A 17935-nucleotide genomic window follows, 5' to 3' on the forward strand; every position below is an offset into this window, starting at 1 on the left:
TTATGGTGCAATGGTAATTGTACGATGTTACGTGCGCATAACGATCATGCCGATGCACTTTTTGGAGCCTGATGTATTTGCTCGCGATACGTCGACTGATCGAGGCGAGTTAACATGTAGCTCAGCAGTTCATGCTTCAATAATCGAGCACGGCAGTAAAGTTCAAGATATAGCTGACAGTTTCTCTCGGAGAGACGTTGAGAGTCATTCACGTCATAGAATATATAATGAGACTAAAGCCCCGTTGCGCCAATATCGGATAGCGTTGATCCCGATTAACTAAACGTCTCCTTTATGTACATTTCTACCAATGTAGATTAATTTTAATTAAGTTTAATTTACTTTTTATCTTTGTCTAACTTTTAGAACTAGAAAAAAGATAAAAAGTAAGTTAAACCAAGATTAACTAAGAAATTAACCTGCATTGGGTAGAAATGGACATTAGTCACAGTACCGTCGAATAATTTATGTCAATTTATAAAGTATCTTCAGAAAATTAGGCGCAAAAAAGCGATTTTATTTACAAGTATGCAAGGAACATGTAACATATTACAGTTGTTTTTGTAATTTGGTTTCTCTATAACAATCAATTCTTTGCGGTTACATTCTTAATTACAAAATTTATATAACTTGACTTTCTTTTTAAATATTATGTAATTTATTCCGTTATAAAGAAATAAAAATTAAACTTGATTTGCATAAAAGATGTAAATGTAAAACTATTTCTGAAAATTCATTTTTCTTTCATATTTTACGTTTGATCCGACGTCGATGACTGATATGCTCGTGAAATGCACTCGCGAACCTTTATACTCGCGGCAGTGTGTGTAACGGAGAATAAAACAGATAGCCTACGATGACTTCCCGTGATCGTGTTTCCGGTGTAAATGTACTGTGCGACAACACGTTAGATAACTGCGGGCGAGCGAGCGACCGAGACGCCTCGTAGGCCTGGTGGATCAAGGTTTTTTCTCCTCTTTGCACTTTCTTTGCATGCGTTTTGTTATTTTTATCGCTTCCATACTAATACAAATCATTAATCTTATCTTACGAAGGAAGTTATTAAGTGCACCTTTTTTGAAAGTAATAATTTATTATGTTACGACAATTACAGTTAATTATATTTGAGATGTAAATTAAAATTACAAACCGTTTAAAAAATATTAAAAACAAAAAATATTAAATCTTCCAATTTAAAAAAATTACAAGATAATTTAATATTAAACAATTTTTTTATTTTTAAAATAAGTTTAAATTTTTAATCGCGGAAAAGGAGCAGGAATTAAGTGGCTTTTCATTTCTTTTTCAAGAATGGATATTGATATTCGGCGCATATAATACTCTTATTGTTAGTAGATTCTCTAAAAGATAAAGTATCTCCATTCATTGCTTTGTACGATCTATCTCTGTTCTTCCTTCATGGCGCGTTTTAATTAGTTACTTCCAGTCTACTTTCTAAGCTCAGACACGAGCGAACTTAGACACGTTCGAATTATAAAATCTAAACGCCGATTTCTTTTCCCAAGCAAGAATCTTTTTACACCCGTTTCTCCTCCCGCGCGGACGGTTCGAACGATCTTCATGCAAGCGCGCGATGCATATCGCGGTTTATTTTCGTTCAGTTTCACGTTCTGTATTGCGCGTATACGGTAATTCAATAGCAATGTAATAACTCAATGACGATGATTTACAGGGCATTGTTTTCGTCACTCTCTTTCCACTTTGAAAATTAATAATTGCAGGATAATCTTCCCGTAATTAAATTTGCAGCTTGTCTGTCGCATTATTCGGATCATTTCAAAATATATATGCAAATTAAAATTCTTATTTGCGGTTTTGTTACTATTAATTAACAATTTGATTGTGAATATAATCTCGGACACAATTTTCTTAATATGTTAGAATTATGAATTAGACAAATATAAAAATGGAATGAGTCATACGAAAGCTAATATTTTAACATACATTTCGTATCGCAGTTGGATCAATACGCATATAGGATTCCATGATGCAACATAATGAAATATAATTAAAAGAAGAAAATAGGATTAAACGTAAGTAAACAAAATGGATGCGTGAAAAAGTTTTTCCCGATGAACACTTGATAGATTTCAGAGACACTATCGATCATGCATATAAGCACACAGACTGCGCCAGCCACGTGCTGCGCCTGTAATGGATGCACCTGATCGTGCAGCTCGTGGGGAACCTTGACTCATTCGCGCCGTCGTTGTTTACCCACGGGCCTCATAAATCATCGGTTCGTTCCCTTGATCCGTGCGCGCACGGTCCAGAACCATGTAATTATATGCTTTTTAGAGATCTCTCACGTTTTCACTCGTTCGCGCCGACGACGACGAGGCGGCCTTGCGGCTCGATAAACCCTTCTTCACACCGCGGACGATTCACGGTCCGTACATCATCAGCGATCTTCTTCATTCGCTTTGCACACGGTGGCGTAAATTCTCTCGCGCGAACAAGGAACCTCGTCGTTCATCGTTCATCTCGTGCTTTTCTTTCGTAGAAGAGAGGCTCGTTCCCTAAGAATGTTTCAGAACAATACAATATTCTTTGAAGCATGGCACCTCTCTGTCTTACTTTGTTTGCCACTTTTTCCTAACCCATTGTTTACATTTTCTACATATAAATGCTCGTTCTTTTTACGATCGCCTTATTTGCCGGATAATTGCTTGAAACTCGGGAAAAGAGGTGCGCGGAACATTATCTTTTTTCTCGCGTCTTTCCTTAGCGAACTTTGAGCTAAGGAATTTTAGATATCGTCATTTTAAATATCGAGATTGTAATCTATATCAATACTATATTAATAATACATTAGATCTTAGCTTTTTAATAAAAAAATTAGGTATTGTATTATATAATTAATTATATTTAAAATATTATTATACAAAACTCTATGGTATGATAAACGAAAAATAAGATAGGCGCATTTATACTATTTTCGAAAGCATTTTGTGAGGCATCTGTACTGGCGTCAAATTTGATGCTGATGATCAACATGGTTAAATCCGCACAAATAAGTCTCATCAACTGTTGCGGCACAATGTTTAGTTTCGCAAAACCTCGTAGCGGCGGCAGCTCATCTTTTCTTTTGCGTGCGTGAGATTGATCCAAACCATAAAGCCATAAACGAGGCGGATCGGCGATTTGCGCAATCGCTTTTGCGGCCGGATAATCGCACGCGCGTCTCAGAAATTCCTGGCTGCCGCCATAAAGTAGAGCAGCTGTGGAAAAACCGTTGAATTTTCTCGCGGCGAGAAATTCTGAGCTCATTTATTCGCGTATACGTATACTATCAAAAATTAGTGCACTTTCGCCAGTCTCGTTAGAAATGCGTATTAAAAGAAGTCTGCTTCGATGATGGTTTTGTTTTAAGAGGTTAGTATGCCCTGGAATAAAAAAGATCAATTTTTTTATTGGCTTAAAAAATCCATTGAGCCCTCTAGAATAAGGGACAAAAGGTCTCATATCTGCCAGAAATCGTTTTCATTGAAATTTCGAGCTTTTATACCCAAGCGCTCCGGAGTGCTCCAAAACGCCTACCTGCGGCAAATCGTTACCTGCTCGGCGGATACAGCGTAATGATTTATCATTCAATTTTGAACTTCTCTAATACATTAACGACACCAACAGATATCGTTAGAAGTACTTTATAGTCAGTCAGAAACATTTTCAACAGACAGCACGCTAGTATTGCATCATCTATAGCCATAGTTTCGAACAGCTGTCGTTATTTCGCCGTTTCCCGCGTGGTCGAACGTATCGTGGAAAGTTGAAAATTGTCGAAAAATGAAGCGTACGCATTCTAGCAAAAAGGGTTCACGTGAAAATCCTGGACGACCTTCAAGAAGTAAAAAAAGACCGCCGCCACCGAATCGACATTCATTCGAGAGCGAAACCGCGTCGACGAGTGCTTAAGCGAAAAAATTACAAAGTGATTTGAAGGAAATGCAAGTGCCTGTAAATGCTGGCTACGGATACCGTTTGATTGTGTTTTTAACATTTTTTTCAACGTTGAGTGAAATGGTGAAATGCAAAGAGTGCGGTGGAAATATCACTTTTTCTGAATCAAGTATTCGCGGACTTGGATTCAAGTTATGTGAACCACGCTACATCCTCTCTTGTCCGCTCATAAAAACCGCGTACGAAGTCAACAGGCGTATCGTTTTCGCTATGAGACTCCTTGGAATGGGTTACGATGGCATTAAAAAGTTCTGTGGCATAATGGACCTCCCGAAAATCTTCACCAAAAGCGTTTATTATGTGATGAGTAATATTCATTGTGCGTCGAAAGCCGTTGCCACTAAACTGTTTTCTGCAGCCGCTGCTGAAGAAAAACAGTTGACGGAAAATGCCGAAAATGGAGCTGAATCGAGAGGGTTAACAGTTTCTGGCGACGGAACATGGAGGAAACGCGGCTTTTCGTCGCTGCAAGGCGTGACAACTGTGATCGGCTCTTACACTGGAAAAGTGCTTGACCTCGTGGTGAAATGCTTGTATTGTAAACAGTGCGAGTATTGGAAATCAAAAGTAGACACATCGGAATTCGAGGAATGGTCGGAAACTCATGCAAAGGAGTGCAGTGCCAATCACAACGAAAGTGCCGGAAAAATGGAGGTAGACGCTGCCATATAGAAATATTCAAAAGATCGGAGGAATTGTACAACGTGAAATATTCTTCGTATGTCGGTGATGGAGACTGCAAAACATTTAAAGGAATTATCGAATCTCATCCGTATGGCAACGATTTTAGTATAATAAAAAAAGAATGTGTTGGCCATGTATAAAAACGAATGGGGGCGAGGCTTCGGAAATTGAAAAAAGATAAAGGACTCGACGTAAGAGGCAAACTGACTGCGAAACTTATTGACGAGCTGAGCGTTTATTACGGATTGGCAATACGAAGACACATAAATTCCGCGGAGGACATGAAGAAGGAAATCTGGGCAACATTGAAACATAAATCGTCGACCGATGCAAAACCACAGCACAATAGCTGTCCGCCTGGGAAAGACAGCTGGTGCACCTGGCAGCAAGCAAAAGCGAAGGATAAACTCGCCGATTACAAACATAAACCGGCTATCGCCAATGATGTTGTAAAGGCCATCACTCCCACATACGAAGAGCTTAGCAACGACATTTTGTTATCGCGATGTGTCGGCGGATTCACATCACGAAACAACGAGAGTCTCAACGCTATGATATGGTCGTTTGCTCCGAAACGAGTGTTTAGTGGCGTAAAAACAGTTGAAGTGGCATCGTATTTTGCAGCAAGCATCTTCAATTACGGCTACGAGAGTATCCTGCAAATGATGAGCGTCCTGAATTTGCAAATTGGGCCAAATACCGTTGAAATGTGCAACAAAGCAGATGAGTTCAGAATTTCGGTTGCTAACAAGCGGTCGTTCGAGACTTCCAAAGAAGGACGAATTGAGAGAAGAACAGCACGATCGGCTCTCGAAGATAATTTTCGCGAGCAGGAAGGTTCACTGTATGACGCAGGAATGGCTGATTATCGGTAAGACGCTTAAAATGCAATTTTTCACTCAAAAAACTAGTACCAAAACTTTAAACGCGTTTTTCTCAAAACTATGTTTTCCAAAACGGTGTACACGATATCTCGAGTTCTAATCGATGAATCGACTTGAAATTTTGCACACATATTCTATGGAATAGTAGTTTCGGAATGACGGACGATTTTATCATTATAATATTTTGTTCAATAATTATTAAGAATAATAACATGTCATTTGGGTTCAAAAATGCAGTGAAAAATTCAGGAATATTTTTCTTGACGCCAAAAACGAGCAGAGAAAAAAAGCTCCGTCATTCCGAAGACAATACAATATAGTTAATGACCATATTTTTTTTTGTTTCAGACCACCCACATTTCAGAAACCATGTACACCGTCTGAAAAGCATATAGTTGCGCGTGAAGGAGTGCCTCATCGCCATTTTGAAATTTTTTTACACCAAAAAATTTGTACATGTTCTTGAAACCCTAATAAAGATAATAAAAAAAATCATTCATGTATCACCGATATTTTGTCTGAAATTAATTCCTGAAAATTCGCCTGTTTCAGGGCATACTAACCCCTTAACTTTGCGCTGAGATTGGCACCGCAACGAATCGAGCTTGAATGAAATATAATGAAAAAAATCGAAGAAGAGATTCTTGTTCGAATAACATTTGATAATACTTGGTAAAACGATCTTTAAAAAAAAATACTTGTTATGATTTTAAGTATTAGTAAAAGTATCAAGTAAAATATAAATTATAAAATATAAAAATTAGTAACAGTAGGTATTAAGTAAAATATGAAGTATTATTAATATAGAAGATTCTAATTCTTTACAGATAAAAATGTAGATATTTTTCAAATTCTAATCTGAAATAGATACACGTGATGAAAAACAGCACAATTGTATTAAAATTATTTCGAATCGTTAAGAGATAGAAGCACATTAGCACATTAATTTCATTGGAATTTCTTGCTTCTTATTAGAATGTATAATGCGATTGTTTTACTAGAAAGAATAAGTATTGAATGTACTTTCCTTCTGCGAATGCAGTTATACATTATTATGAAGCGATACTACCGCAAATCTGCTAAGAAGTAGGCATAAAACTTTCTCAGACACGCGTAAATTTTGGTATCAAATCGCCGAGCGTACTTTTCATGGGTATCCAATTCCAGCTTCATACTTCTCTTCATGCTTCACATCTGCGGTTTTCCTTCCGGGGAATTTGAGCGTTACGAACGTTCTTCAGACCCGAACGGAAATTCTCACTTTATACAAAAGGAAAAGAAATGCCTCTATTTTATTAATACAAAACGTAAAAAATAGAAAAGAAGAAATTAACTGCATTAAATGATATAGATTGTTTATTATTTTATAATCCGAGTTTGAGAATTTATTATTACATAATCCGAGTTTGAGAATTGTAGAATTGTTATTATAAGTATAATATGCATTAGTTCGATTTTATCAAATTTTGTAGATAAATGTTAAAAAGATATGCTAGATAAGAAAATTATCCGTTTCATTGGAAATAATATCAACAACATGGCTCTAATTTTCGCAGTCGAGTAATATGGGATTTGTTTTTGTAATTGGAAATAATTACGCTATTAACCCTAGAATCCATGACTGGGGTCGATTTCGACCCCAGGCGAACTTTGAACTACGCTCTTGAGCTAGCGAGTGACATTATCGACTCAGGACCTGAACCATAATTCATTTCAACTTTCTAAAAGTAGGGTTATGTCGGGCGCAGCGTTAGTTGTTCGCTAGCAGTGAAGTAGCACAGTCGTAAAGCGGGCGTGGGGTCGATATCGACCCCAGTCGTGACTTGCCGTTTGAGTTTCGTCACGGTAAGCTAATTTTATTTTTTTGCTAGAATCAATATATATCATGTATTATTACGTAATCTGAGCATAAATAGTCATAAATATTATTTAAGACGAAATATCACACAATTTAGTCGGTAAAAATCCCGTTGCCTAAGAAGATTGACATTTCGCAGAAAATGGCTGGGCGATATAATGTTTCATTTTTTTCATATTTTTTACTATTTTGTATCAAATAAAAATGAAATAATACTTAAAATACAATTTTTTATGGTTTTTTCATCGACTTTTTCCGTATTTCAACTTGGCGAATTTCTTCATCTTTATAGTCCCAAATAAATATACTTTTTGAACAGAACATAGCGATGACAATTTTTTTCTAATAGTCTAATGTGTCCTCTTTAAAACCCCGTTTGAAATTTTAAAATCGGTTGATTACAAAAAAAGATACAAATTTTTGTTTAAAAAAAGAGGTTTTTGCTGATTTTCTGCGTTTTTCAGTCTTTAAATGGATTTTTCACTAACTAAACTTGAGTAAAATTAAATTTACCGTATACCATTCTCTTCGTTATTAAAAAACGAAGAAATTCATGTAGGTTTAAAGGCCCTTTATTTCTGTAGGACCGGTTTTACGATCAAATAAAGCGTGGGGTCGATATTGCCCCCAGTCATGGATTAGAAGGTCAAAAAAATGTATCATGGATTCTAGGGTTAAAATACTTTCAAACTTATAACAAGAATACAGACTAATATATTTTTTTAAAACCAAACATCTGAAAAGGAGAACGGATATTTTACGTACTAATTACGTCTAGCTTTTACTTTTTGATATGTCGGACTTTATATGTTGCATGTTTTGATACCGAATTACATTATAAGTACGTATATTAACCGTAACACATTATTTTTTCTTGATACTGTATAATTTTTGTGTTTAAACTTAATTACATTAAAAGATATGAAAATATATTCATATACACATTTTAAATTTCACATCGTCGTTATTTCCTTTAATTACCAATTAATTCCTTCTCGATCGCTGCCCGCAGAGAACTCAAGAAAATCCTTGACGCGGAGTCAAAGCGACCGGTCGTTCAGTAAACCGGAGATCTCGGCGGGTGACATCCTTTTCTCGGATACGATGCGACTCAGTCTCAGCAAAAAGATCAAGGAGTCCTCGTCATCGCCATCGTCCTCATCGCCCACGTGCGCAGTTTCGCGCGAGGATGTCGAGGAGAATTCGCCGAGAAGGAAAAGGAAGCCGGAAGAAATCGTGGAAGAATCGGGTGACGAGTTTAAGGAATCCGATCGTGAGATCAAGGTCAGCAAAAACGTTGAGGAAATTTCCCGGAAGACTGCCGATAATACCGAGAAGGAGTCTGAACCGCCGCCAGACGCGCGCAGCGATATTTCCGACGTGAGCAACGAGCATTTCCGTATGATGAGACCTACGAGCTGGTCTCCGCCGCCCGGTAGGCAGAGACATCGCTTCAAGATCGGTGACTCTAGCGCGGATCCGGACGAGAGTCCCTCCAACTTGATCAGGGATCATCGGCGAACGATCTCCTCGGCGTCGACGGCATCGTGGAACTCGACGAGCTCCTACGGATCCTCGAAGATCGAGATTAACTCGCCCGAGAGCAACGTCTGTAAGATCACGGTGAGTCCGCGCTCGTCGCCGCTCGTACATCGGCTGCAGATTGGTCCGGATTCCGGCGCGAAAGGCGCCAGAAGAACGTCCATCCTTATCAACGGCGATCAAAATACAAACGCGGAACTGACGCCGGGTAACAAAGTGACTATCAGCGTCGGTGGGGAGGATAGCGTGTGCAATCCGACGGTGATCTCCGTGAACTCGGAGAATCCGCCGAAGGTCCAGAACTCCGTGGAGAATCGCACTCTGGTGATACTTCAGAACTACAAATCGAACATCGTGGTCGAGTCGGCGAATGACGATTCGCGTTCCAAACAGATCGAGAAGAATAGTCACATCGTCGAGAATGGCGAGATTAATCTGAAGACAAACGGCGAAGTACCAACGCCGTCCAGCGATGATATCTCTTCGTCGTGTCGACACGCGGAACAGCCGGCGACGAATTTCGAGAAACAGAAGAGGCTGAGTGTTGAGATTAAATCTTCCAATTCTAATCAATCCTCGAGATTTTACACATTGGACGAAAGAACGGCGCGGCCGGAGTCCAAGACGCGGTTCAAAGACGCCGAGAATTCTTCTAAACTGTCCGGCCTGTCCAAGGAGGCTCTGATCTCTAAGCTGCTCGAAGATTCCCTACGAAAGGCTCGCGAGAACGGTGAAATCCTGGACGAGGACAGCGGCCAGGCCATCCTGAAGATCCTAAAGCAAAGCTTGTTGAAGAGCAAAGAGTACGAGAGTTCGGAGTCTACTCTGGAAGCGAATTATTCGCGTTCGTCCAGCTTGAATTCAGATGGCGATTTCATCTCGACGAATCTCTTCCTCGAGGAGAATCCGTACGAGGTGATCAAGGAGCCGATCTACGAGGAGATACCCGACGAGCCGCCACCGTTACCCCTAAGTCCGCCACCCACGGAGGATTATATCAAAGAAAGAATCTACTTCGGAGACGTCGAATACTATAAGAAAGTTACGCCGGGCCAATTTCTCGGTCCCTATCTGTCCGAGGAAGTTTTCAAGAAGTCCAACTCGGAGGATCTGACCGAGACTTATTTATCCAAGAGTCCCGAAGATTTCTTCAAGAAAATGTCGACGTCGCCCGAGGACGAGAATAACATCTCCACCAAATTTGAATTGTTGAGCTTCCTAATGGATTCCAAGGACCGCGCGCGTCCCGCGGAGGAGGACGAGGACGAAGACGAGGACGAGGAGGACGATGCTGAGGGAGACCTGGAGGCGCTGTACGAGCAGAAGGAGACCAGCCTAGGCGACCTCAGTTCCAAGAGTTCGCAGATCTCCAACGTTTCCGACAGCAGTGAGGAATGCAACATTATCCTAACGAGCTCACCAGAGGCGTTGAAGGTAAGTTCGAACCTAACCGATCAGGAGGGGGAGGGGGGCTAAGTAAGATTTGGGCAAACCTTTTTTCGAGGCCTCGAAAGTGCAGACATGCATGCCAGTTAATGTGGGATTCTAATCGGCGCTTCTTATCACTTTCGCAGTCGAGAACGGTCGACATAGAGAGAACCGACAGTGGGGTCGGATCTGAGAGCAGCCAAGCCAGTAGCACTCGTTGTGTCGCGAGGCGCTGGAGGACGGGCAAAGTTTCCTCCTCCGGCCCGGGGAGCCTCCTCGGTGGAATGCCGCAGGTGATTTCCGGCGCCACGAAGCTGTGCGAGGACTGCGAGCAGCGGCTGGACCCCCTGATAACAGACAGGTGTGCCTGAGTGACTTGAAGCCGGGAATCGAAACCGTTATAGTTTTGATGCGTTTGATATCCGGTGCTACTGATACGGAAAACCGCCTCGGTATACATATCTTGATGGACAACTCGCTCTCGCATTTTAGCGTCGCGTCTTTATAGTTTTACATCCCGTGCGAGTCGCCGGACGCGTAAATGAACGTAAACGGACTACGGATAGCTTCTCCGTTTCTAAGAAACTCGTTCTTAATGCATCCCGACGTCCTAAATCGTACGCTGTTATCACTCGGAGCCGGATTCGAGCAGATAGCGCTCGATGATCCGGAGAGAGGATATAACGGTCCGGAGTCCTCGCTAAAGCGTATCTTCCACGGCTTGTGCGACCGAGTTTCGACCGTGAGAGATTCGGTTTACTGCGAGCTCTCCGCGCGGGATTCGCTCGATTCGCCTCTGAACTATAAAATCCACGAACAAAGTGCCGTTCTGCGTTCCGGCCTCCCAGGAGCAATCCCGCGGATCGAGGAACGAATGCCGTTTCGCCACGGTCGCGAACTTTTCAACAGACGATCTACCTGCGCGTTCGTCGCAGCGATCCGTATACCGATCCTCTCCGCGTGAGAAATCAATCGAGAAAACGTCTTATCTCAAATTATTACATCCACTTCCGGAAACGCGAGCTTTCTGATTAACACGTCTCTCAACGTGTCTGTACTCTGTATCTGTATATTATTTTTACTGGAGCAAGACTATTGAACGCGTTTATAATTCGCTCGACTAGATTACGCGGAGGAGACAGTGGGCCACTTTCTCCCGCCATCGATTTTATTTGTCCGAGAGCGAAAGTGTCGTTATCGAGGAGCGCAGTTGACGCTTGATGAATGGATAATGCAATATGCGTCTGGTCGCAAGTTGCGACAGCCACTTTCATCCGCGATCGTAGATTATACGTACAAATTCGTAGCAGCCGCGAGCTCCCGTATTCGATTCGCCTTCGCTTTCATCTGACGTTAACAAAAAAAATCTCTTTTAATAACACAGTATAAACTTCCTTATAACGTTCGTGTTGTCGCGGCGTCGCGCGCGCAAATATTTTTATTTTTCTTGTTTTTTTTTTCAGCGGTGTGGTTTATGCGCCTTTCGTGTGCAGGAAGTGCTCGAAGAAGCGCGCGGAACGGAAAGAGATTATCACGGAAATCGTGGAAACCGAGCAGAAGTACGGCAGAGATCTGCAGATCATACTCGAGGAGTTCCACCGGCCGATGTTAAGAGCGGGCCTTCTCACGTCGGAACAACTGTCGGCGATCTTCCTGAACGTCGAGGAGCTGCTCGAGCACAATCTCGTTTTAGCCGAGAAATTGAAGGATAGCGTGGAACTCGCTCAGGTAAAGAACTCATGCAAAAAATACGTATATGTCGATTCTTTTAATAACGTTTAATCACGAGCTCCGTATTCGATTCGCCGTTACTTTCATCTGACGTTAACAAAAAATTTTCTTTTAACAATATGTAAATTCCTTATATTCAAAAGTTCACGTTGCGACGCCTGATTTTCTCGATCGCGTAGGAATCCGGGGACGAGGATCTCTTGACGGTGGACGTGGGTAAGATCTTCCTCGAGTCGGAAAGGATGCTCCACGCTTTCGAGAGCTACTGCACGCGTCAAGGCGGCGCTAGTTTGTTACTGCAAAATTTAGAGAAGGAGAAGGAGCTTCTTCGCATCTTCCTCAGGGTTTCCCAAATGGAAAATACGGTTTTGCGAAGGATGAATCTGAACTCCTTTTTAATGGTATGACGTCACGCAATTCTTTGACTTAATTTTTTTACTCAGGAATGATAAGGATATAAATCATTCGTAATTTCATGCATCATTATTTTTCAGGTTCCTGTCCAAAGAGTTACGAAGTATCCTCTGCTTCTGGCACGTTTGCTTAAAGCAACACCCTCTGTTCGATCTGACATCCAAGAAGCGAAGAAGAGGCTTAAGCAAGCTCAAACGAACATCGAGCTACATTTGGAACACATGAATGCTGTAAGTATATTGCGCTGTATAAGTATAAAACATAGCTAAAAATAAATGCGTACTTTATTTAATCAATAGGAGGCAAAGGATGTTACATCGACAAAATTGTGGAGGAGAATATCGATTATTCAGAATGGCAGACGGTCCATCGGCGAGCAGGATATGGTCAATATTAAGCTGAGAAAGGTATGTATATTTAAGTTGCTTTTATCTTTTACTTGTTTAACTCTGAAGTATAAATTAATTTTCTAATCATACCGTTAACATTTACAAAATTTATGTTAGATGGCCGTCGAGATCTTGGAATGGGCACACGAGGAAGCTAGGTTTGTCCTTGAAGGACGTCTTCTAGTGGCGCAGCCGACTGATAATAATTGGAGACGCGGTCGAACTGTTAAACTCGCACCTGTTACTGCCATGCTCGTCACAAATGGCAAGGTAAATATATATATATGTGTGTGTGTGTGTGTCTTTAAAAATCTCTTGCAAAACAATTTTGTGCGTAAATATAAATGCCATTCTTATTTTCAGCCGAATGCCGAGTATCCCGAATTTAACGACGACTCGCTCTTTCCAAAGCACATAGGTATCAAGGAAGCTACCCTACTTCTGGTCAAAGAGAAGCTTGGACGATATTCTTTACTACGAGTGAGTCATCGCATATTTCATGTTTGTAATTTTCTTATTGCCCCGTAATGATATTAATCATGCAAATCTGTTTTTTTTTTTTCATTTCAGGAGCCACTGTACCTCGATAAATGCATAGTATGTTGTGAAACGGATCTCGAAGATTATTTCGAAGTACAGGAATTGTCTTCTAAAGAAACGTTTATATTTAAGGTAAGATATTAACTTAATTTCTTTTCAAGTGCAGATCGAGACAATGGATTTTAATTGCGAAGAAAATTATTGGCATTGGTAAGAATGTATGATAAACTAATTTATTACAGGCCGAGGACGGCGCGAGAACAAAAAGATGGTGCAGAACGTTACAGGCTCACGCGCAGTCCCTTGGTGCTTGGCGTAAACGTCGAGGGGCCCTTCCTAATATCATGATCTGCGGCGTAGCGAGAAATTAACGGCTTAGTTGTAATAGGCACGTATGTAACGCGATTATCGTATCCATTTAACACATTCTTAAGCGACACTAAAGTTCTTCAACAGTGCGAAGAAGTCTAAGCGATTGCATAAAGAGTACATGTATGTACATGATCTCCAGATGAATTAGTAATGATTTATTGCGGAGAGAGAGAACGCTAGACCAAAGGATTTCCTCGGCTCGTCGACACGCGACCGTCGACGAGCGACACGAAAGTCTAGTTCTTACCGAATTCAAGGTATAACCATCTGTGTTCGGTTGTTACAGTACGTTGCAGAAACTTGAGTTTCCTACGACACTGTAAAATAAAATGCTACGTGGCCTCGAGAGCCGCGCATAATTCCATCGATTCCTAATGAATAATTTTAAGTACATATATATAATATATATGTCTGCATATATATAGGATTATTTAATATTAATGATTAAACCTTTCAAAAAAAGATGACGAGTAGCTGTGATATTGACCGGTGTATTGGGTATCGTTTTATTTTCGCAGATTATTTACGGATGTTACAAATACTCTATCCGCCACATTTTCCATCCGCGATTCTTCTTACCAGTATCGCTTCTTGCGAAAATGATGTTAATAGAATAGATTTTATTAGATTCGAGGTCATAGGGTTCGCAGATTAATAGCATTGAAGAATTTGCGTGAATCAGCAGCGTCAAGGATACAGGGTGCCGTATACGTTCCGTATAATCGGTGTGCATCGAGAATTTGTAAAACTAGGAATATACTACTTGTTTTCATTCCTCCAATTACTCTCTCCCTCCAAATAACAGTATTTTTACTACGTCTAACACAAGCAAAATGCAAATTGTACATTGTACTATATTTTTATTTAAGAATTAAGCCATACTGTGTATGTATATAAATGTATATTTACAATTCTCACACAGTTCTAACCGAAATTCATTGTAACGAGTTAATCCGCTGCATTACAACCTGCGATTTAATAAAAGTGAAATTTGATGCACGTTTCCGTGTATAAATCGTCCCGCTTAGGTACTCGTTCCTTCTAGCGTCTCCGCACAGTTTCCTTCTAGCGTCTCTGCATAGTTTTCTTCTAGCATCTCTTCACAGTTCTGTACTACAATATCCCTCGTATTTTTTAACGGTAATAAATGCCGAGACGCGCGATAGTTATACAATCCAAGCTCCGGTTGTTTCTCCACCAGATATTTGAAAGCGGTCGCTAGCCTGTCGATATCCGCCACGGTAAGTTGTGTCGGCCTGAGGGTCGGTTCCAAGTCAGCCAATTTGTACATCATCAAACCTAATTCTTTGCGGCGTTCCAATGGGAATAAAGTCCTGTGAGACAAGATAAAAAAAAACATATTTGTAAAACTAATTTCGTTTATTTTTATGATGAAGGAAAATCAGAAAGTAAATAAACTTACTCGACGCATCGTATGCTGTACTTCTGTCTGAAACTGAACATGTGCCTCGTTATCATTTCGAAGAATTCAAAATTGTGTTGCGTGCGTGGTTTGACCAACGGTGTAAACGACACCACTCCCACATCGACATCCGGTTTTGGTACGAAAGCTTCGCCTGTAAGTAATGAATTGGAGTGAATCAAGATTCATAAAACAAATCAAGAAAAGCGCCGTTAAACGGTCAGGACTGCATCTTAGATGCCTAATAATATTAATAGTTGAATAATATTACTAGGCATCCAAGAACCAGTCCTGACCGTTCAACGGCGCTTTCCTTGATTTGATTTTATATCATATACGATACATATAAGATATACGGTCGTATTTTCCACTTACTTATTGTTCATAAAACAAATTTATGTAATAGAGTAAAATGTACGAGCCGTTGAATTACCAGGTATAATAAAACGAAGTACTGGAAATGTCCAGGTTTGTGCCATTACTGACAGCCTGCATCGTTGGTCTCCCATCGGTGGAGCCACCAAACGTTCCGCTACCTCTTTTTGAAACGTCAACGTCATTTTCGTCCTACCGAACGCCCAAGGTCCGCGCTGTTCGGATATCGCGTGTAGCCACTTAACTATGAGAGCTGTCGACACGCTAAACGGTAAATTGCCTATGATGAAAATATCTGGAGGTTTATCGTTCCAACTCCTCTTTTTCTCCACCGGGAATAGACTCTCTATGTTCGTCTTCATGATATCGTCGTATATTATATCCATCTTCCCATTTATTGCCTCAAATGAATCTGCTATCATATCTAAAGTCGGTTTAAATCTCGTATCTTTTTCTACGACTACCAATCGTTCAGGGACCTTTCTCAAGATAGATCGGGTTAATCCACCCGGGCCGGGACCGACTTCCAGTACGTGGCTGCCGGCGAGTTTTCCCGCCTTCGTTACAATTTTGTCGGTTAAATTTTGGTTCAGGAGAAAATTTTGAGACAAACGTTTTACGGCATTTAAGCGGTACAGTTTCAATATATCTCGTATTGTTGGAAGCGGTGGCAATCGTGGAGCGGACATCTTCAAATCTTATATTACAGACACACTTATGTGAAACAGACGATTTACAAAGTACGATCTCGAGTACGAGGGAAGAAAAAAAAAGTATCACTTTACAAGCTATCTATTCTACTGTATAAGCAAAAAAATATAAACTTTTTAACACACAATAAGCCGTAAACTTCTTTATTCACATTTCTAAACAAGGTAACGTTTCAAGCAGCCTTCTCAATCGTCTTTTCCGGCATTTCAAAGTCGTCTAAGAATTTTTCCTGCTTAACCGAGTATATTGTATAAGCGTAAATTCCAATAACTAGGAGGCCTAAACCGATAGCGGTACGATTATTAGCTTTACGATATCCCTGTACTCTTATCCCCCTTTGCAAGTTCTGCTCTTCCAAGCGTTTCATATAAACTATATCTGTGGACTTGAGCTTTCCCGCGTCTTTTAGTATGTCAACCTTTGGCATAGCCTCATTTTGTGCAAGTCGATTATCTGTAGATAAAAATGATTAATTTTACTTATGCCGAAGAATACCACGTAAAATATTCAACTTAGATCATTCACCAGGTCCCATTTCCACACACCAGCGTCCTTAATAAATCAGAACAGGTATACGTTCCTTTTCTTGTTATCAGTCCAGCCTCGTCAAAATCTGTTAAACAAAAAAAAAAGACTGTTGTAAAAATCTTTATTTACTTGTACATACAATAAGAAATAGCGCAAAAGTAGTAAAACTCTTAGATAGTTTACATATATATTTTTTTATAGATATACTCACATACATATCACAATTTCAATATGTAAATTTAAATATGTAAAAATGTTTCTTATTAAATTATATTAAATTATATATGGGTTGAATAATATTAATAAATTCTTTTTCTACAAAATTATAGAAAAATAACTTTAAGATTAACTCGAAGAATTTTTATCTAAGATTTTGAGGTTAAGTTAAATCAAGTGTGATTCTATTAATATTTCTCTTTATGTGCGTGACAATTTTTATCAAATATTAATTAAAAGATGCCCTACATATTTGACAATGACATTAAGATGCGCAAATTATACGTACGGTTGAAAAGAATCTTAATTCAACTTTATCCTCTTTACATTGCAAGATCACACGCAATCTAGCACACCGTGCAATGCAATACCGCCATCGCAGCCGCAGCGGCGATTATGCGCAATACAAGAAAATGACTTCAAGCATCTCCGTATTCTCCGTTGGTATTATCACGCTTAACATCAATTCGGTTTTATGGAATTGGTCTTATCGTGTATACCTTTATTGATATTTTCTAGATTTAGAATATGAAAAGTAATCCACAAATGTTAATGAGACATCCGTATACACGGTCATACTCTTATCTTCAGCGATTGTCTCATTCATGATTATATAATCGTGGTCTTATTATATAATTACGACCGTCACTGCAATGTATAATTATCGCCAAAAACTTAAATTTATAAAAATCAATAAAGTAAATATATATAACCCTTCGTCCCACTAGGTTTTTTTGGCACCTTTACGCCGCATAGGTGGGTCGTTTTCGTCTTGACGTTTTTTTTTAAGTCTTAAAGTGTTACAAAAAATCTGAAAAAATTCATGAAGGTAATTCAAACCTTCAATTTGAAGTATCAA

At 39.8% G+C, this 17935-nt stretch overlaps 3 protein-coding genes across 6 annotated transcripts in view; 1 reads left to right on the forward strand and 2 right to left on the reverse strand.

The window, feature by feature from the left end:
• The window catches only part of LOC112457172, a 114362-nt gene extending 99800 nt beyond the window's left edge, over positions 1-14562 (forward strand). For 2 of the 3 annotated variants that reach the window (XM_025020087.1, XM_025020088.1), the window contains 10 exons: positions 8420-10383; positions 10524-10738; positions 11841-12105; positions 12288-12509; positions 12603-12752; positions 12822-12929; positions 13029-13181; positions 13275-13391; positions 13482-13583; positions 13694-14562. In XM_025020087.1, the coding sequence (XP_024875855.1) occupies positions 8420-10383; positions 10524-10738; positions 11841-12105; positions 12288-12509; positions 12603-12752; positions 12822-12929; positions 13029-13181; positions 13275-13391; positions 13482-13583; positions 13694-13822 (3425 nt within the window). In that variant the 3' untranslated portion in view covers positions 13823-14562. The remainder of the gene's footprint in view (positions 1-8419; positions 10384-10523; positions 10739-11840; positions 12106-12287; positions 12510-12602; positions 12753-12821; positions 12930-13028; positions 13182-13274; positions 13392-13481; positions 13584-13693) is intronic. The other variant, XM_025020090.1, reaches the window with a different exon arrangement.
• A 104-nt stretch (positions 14563-14666) lies between these two features.
• Positions 14667-16357, reverse strand: LOC112457174 (mitochondrial dimethyladenosine transferase 1-like). Its single transcript, XM_025020092.1, has 3 exons — positions 15680-16357; positions 15247-15400; positions 14667-15157 (listed from the first exon to the last, which is right to left on the reverse strand). Exons 1-3 carry the CDS (start codon positions 16308-16310, stop codon positions 14848-14850), a joined length of 1095 nt encoding a protein of 364 aa, XP_024875860.1. The 5' UTR covers positions 16311-16357; the 3' UTR covers positions 14667-14847.
• Positions 16358-16459: 102 nt separating this feature from the next.
• LOC112457175 (cytochrome c oxidase assembly factor 3, mitochondrial-like) lies at positions 16460-17451 on the reverse strand. 2 transcript variants are annotated; one of them, XM_025020094.1, is made up of 3 exons: positions 17366-17451; positions 16878-16945; positions 16460-16785 (listed from the first exon to the last, which is right to left on the reverse strand). In XM_025020094.1, exon 3 carries the CDS (start codon positions 16757-16759, stop codon positions 16505-16507), a length of 255 nt encoding a protein of 84 aa, XP_024875862.1. In that variant the 5' UTR covers positions 16760-16785; positions 16878-16945; positions 17366-17451; the 3' UTR covers positions 16460-16504. The 2 variants fall into 2 exon arrangements, with proteins under 2 accessions (XP_024875862.1, XP_024875861.1); XM_025020093.1 differs by having other exon boundaries at positions 16858-16945.
• Between the last annotated feature and the right edge of the window lie 484 nt (positions 17452-17935).

This window comes from Temnothorax curvispinosus, unplaced genomic scaffold (assembly GCF_003070985.1).
Source record: "Temnothorax curvispinosus isolate PA1 unplaced genomic scaffold, ASM307098v1 QBEX01007563.1, whole genome shotgun sequence".
Lineage (NCBI taxonomy): Eukaryota > Metazoa > Arthropoda > Insecta > Hymenoptera > Formicidae > Temnothorax > Temnothorax curvispinosus.

Excerpts from the sequence above, each read along its gene's own strand:
- LOC112457174 (XM_025020092.1), bottom strand. The coding sequence starts at position 16,310 with ATGTCCGCTCCACGATTGCCACCGCTTCCAACAATACGAGATATATTG. Across the intron at positions 15,401-15,679 it reads ACTTCGTTTTATTATACCTG|GCGAAGCTTTCGTACCAAAA; the intron begins GTAATTCAACGG and ends CATTACTTACAG. Across the intron at positions 15,158-15,246 it reads TACAGCATACGATGCGTCGA|GACTTTATTCCCATTGGAAC; the intron begins GTAAGTTTATTT and ends CTTGTCTCACAG.